The sequence below is a fragment of the Arachis ipaensis genome, chromosome B02 (genome assembly GCF_000816755.2).
Source record: "Arachis ipaensis cultivar K30076 chromosome B02, Araip1.1, whole genome shotgun sequence".
Classification (NCBI taxonomy): domain Eukaryota; kingdom Viridiplantae; phylum Streptophyta; class Magnoliopsida; order Fabales; family Fabaceae; genus Arachis; species Arachis ipaensis.
In genome coordinates, this window is record NC_029786.2 from 104,900,457 (window position 1) to 104,903,297 (window position 2,841).

At 36.9% G+C, this 2,841-nt stretch overlaps 1 protein-coding gene across 1 annotated transcript; it reads left to right on the plus strand.

The window, feature by feature from the left end:
- On the plus strand, positions 438-2,601 carry LOC107626207 (pentatricopeptide repeat-containing protein At2g20710, mitochondrial-like). Its single transcript, XM_016329030.2, has 2 exons — positions 438-883; positions 1,067-2,601. Exons 1-2 carry the CDS (start codon positions 587-589, stop codon positions 2,375-2,377), a joined length of 1,608 nt encoding a protein of 535 aa, XP_016184516.1. The 5' UTR covers positions 438-586; the 3' UTR covers positions 2,378-2,601.

Here is a 2,841-nt window from a genome sequence, read left to right on the forward strand (position 1 = left end):
CTTTAATTAAAATTTCTTTACCTGCCTGACTGAGAAGCTTTTCCTTCCACCCTTCTAGCTTGTTTAAAACTTTTTCTTCGATCCATGTAAGTACTCCGGCCGTTGATCTTCCCCATTATGCCGGCAATCCTAAATATTTCCCTGGCGAGTCCCACGTAGTCATTCCTAAAATCTCTTCAATATTGACTCTAGTTTGTATTGGGACTTGAGATCCAAAAGTGATTCCCGATTTCTCCAAATTTATTCTTTGTCCCGACGCCTCTGTATACTTGTTTAAGATTGAAAGAATTAGTACTTTACACTTTTTGTTTGTGACTCCTTTTGTTTCTTTTGGGGTGGTTGAACCCCCCCGGGGCCCGCGATAAAAAAAAAGTGTTTTTATTTTAGATTTATTTTGCAAAATCATTTCCCTTTTCCTTGTGAAGTTACATCGAATTACAACTTTGCCACTGAGACCAAATGCCGTTGCTCACAGCTCACTTCGCAGTATTCACAAACTCACAATATTCCACTACTCTTCCAGACGCTCAATCTGAATCTCCACTGCTGATGAGCAAAACTTGCATCTCTGAATTCCGAATAAGAAATGGTAGTACTCACCCGTCTGAAATCCGCTTTACGTCTTCTTCCGCGTTCTTCCGTAGCCTACGCAACCTCTGCCTCTTCCACCTCCAACCTCTCACAGGTGAAGGGGAACCAAAGCGCCGTCGTTCATCTCCCGCAGCATTTGTACCGTCGGATCTTCCGTGTGAGAGATCAAACGCACCCGGTTGTTACGATTCTCGAGCAGTGGGTTCAGGATGGCCGAACTCTTAGCTACGATGAACTGCTATTCGTTATCAAGCAACTTAGGTCACGCAAAAGATATAAAAACGCCCTCGAGGTATCGTCATCATCATTAATAACTACTTAGTCGTTAATTAATTAATAAAAATATTATTTATTCGAACTTTAGGTTGAATCATGATCTAGCTGCAAAATGCGATTCAGATGTTGAAGATAGTGAGATACTATGTTTTTCTGGGTTGAGTTTTGTGATATTTGTGAAAATGAACCGTGTTTGCAGGTATCATTTTGGATGTCTGAGAAAGGATACTCTGAACCTGGATCTGCAGATTTTAGTTTAAGACTGGACTTGATTGCAAAGGCTAAGGGAATAGAAGAAGCTGAATCCTATTTTGATAGCATTCCGAAATACTTAAGGGCTGCAGAATGTTACAGCTCTCTTCTTAATTGCTATGCTCAAGTTAGGGATGTGGATAAAGCTGAAAGGATCATGCTGCAGATGAAACATTTGGGTTTCGCAAGGTCTACTTTGGCAAGAAATTCTTTGCTTAACCTCTACTATCAAACACAAGACTATGACAAAGTGGAAAATTTGTTGCTTGAAATGAAGGAAGAGGGTATTAAATTCGATAGATTTACATTTTCCACCTTGATTAATACATATGCGGCCAAATCTGATATAGAAGGAATCGACAAACTTCTTGCACAATTAGAAGATGATCCATCGTATTCCCAACATGCAGATTGGTGGAGTGTTTATGCTGTGGCAGCCAATTGTTATGGCAAACTCGGGCTTCATGATAAAGCTTTTAACGCTTTAAAGAAATCAGAGGAGCGTCTGAGTTCTACATTATGGAAAGAGGCCTTTCCTTACCTTGTGACTCAATATGCAACAATAGGGAAGAAAGAAGAAGTGATGAGGTTGTGGAAGATTTATAAGATGGATGGGAAGTTACTCAAAAGAGACTATTATTCAACTGTAATAAGTTCATTTCTCAAGTTGGATGACATTGAACTTGCTAAGAGTATCTTTGAGGAGTGGGAATCTAGAAACCGGTATTTCAGAAATTTCTTTATTCCGAACATGATGATAGCAGCTTACAGCAGAAAGGGCAATATGGAGGAAGCTGAAGCCATTGTTAATAGGACAATCATGAAGGGCGGAAAGCCAAATTTATGGACTTGGTCACGGCTCTTGCTCGGATATATTCCACAAAGAAATTTTCCGATGTCTGTTCGATGTATGAAAGAGGCAGTTTCTATCTATGAAGTGGGGTGTAAGTGGAAGCCACTACCGGAATCCTTAGCTGCCATTTTTCAGTACTTGAAATTTAACGGAGATATGGAGGAGGCAGAGGATTTGATAAGGCTACTCAGCAGCAAGAATATTATCTCCCTTGATGTTCATAACAAGCTGACGAGTTGGATTAAGGATGTGGAATCAAATGTGCCTGCAATTGATGTGCTGGGAAGCGATTCACATAAACAAACTGGTGAAATTTCAGAGCCAGAGGACGATTGGAACAACCTGACTTCTGCTTTAGCCATCAATAAAATGTTAAGGGATGACTGTCAATTAGGCAAATCATGAATTAGGGTTTACATTTGGTGTACACATCTTTTCGACAATGAAGTTTAGGACCAATTAATGTAGGTGAATGGTTCACCAAAAAGGCTGATTCTGAGTTGGTATGTTTTATATATCACTCTGTTAAATTTTCTAAGATGCTTCGTTTCAAAATTGATAGAAGAAGTAAAAGGATGGGACATCAGTATTAAGTAATAACTTATGGTTGAGTAAATTTGGGTTTGAAATATTTGATGGTTGATTCATGGTAATAGTTTAGTCACCAAAATAGAAAACAATATGTTACCAAATAAAATTGTAATATTTTTAAGTAATTTTTTAAAAATATATTTTAAAAAATATAAATAATTTTATATTTAAATATTTTATGTAAAAAAATTTTTTAATTTAATAATTATGTTTAAATATAATAAAATAAAAAAATTTTATTTATTATGTTAAAAATATTTTTTAAAATAAAAAACTTT

Excerpts from the sequence above, each read along its gene's own strand:
- LOC107626207 (XM_016329030.2), top strand. The coding sequence starts at position 587 with ATGGTAGTACTCACCCGTCTGAAATCCGCTTTACGTCTTCTTCCGCGT. Across the intron at positions 884-1,066 it reads GATATAAAAACGCCCTCGAG|GTATCATTTTGGATGTCTGA; the intron begins GTATCGTCATCA and ends CCGTGTTTGCAG.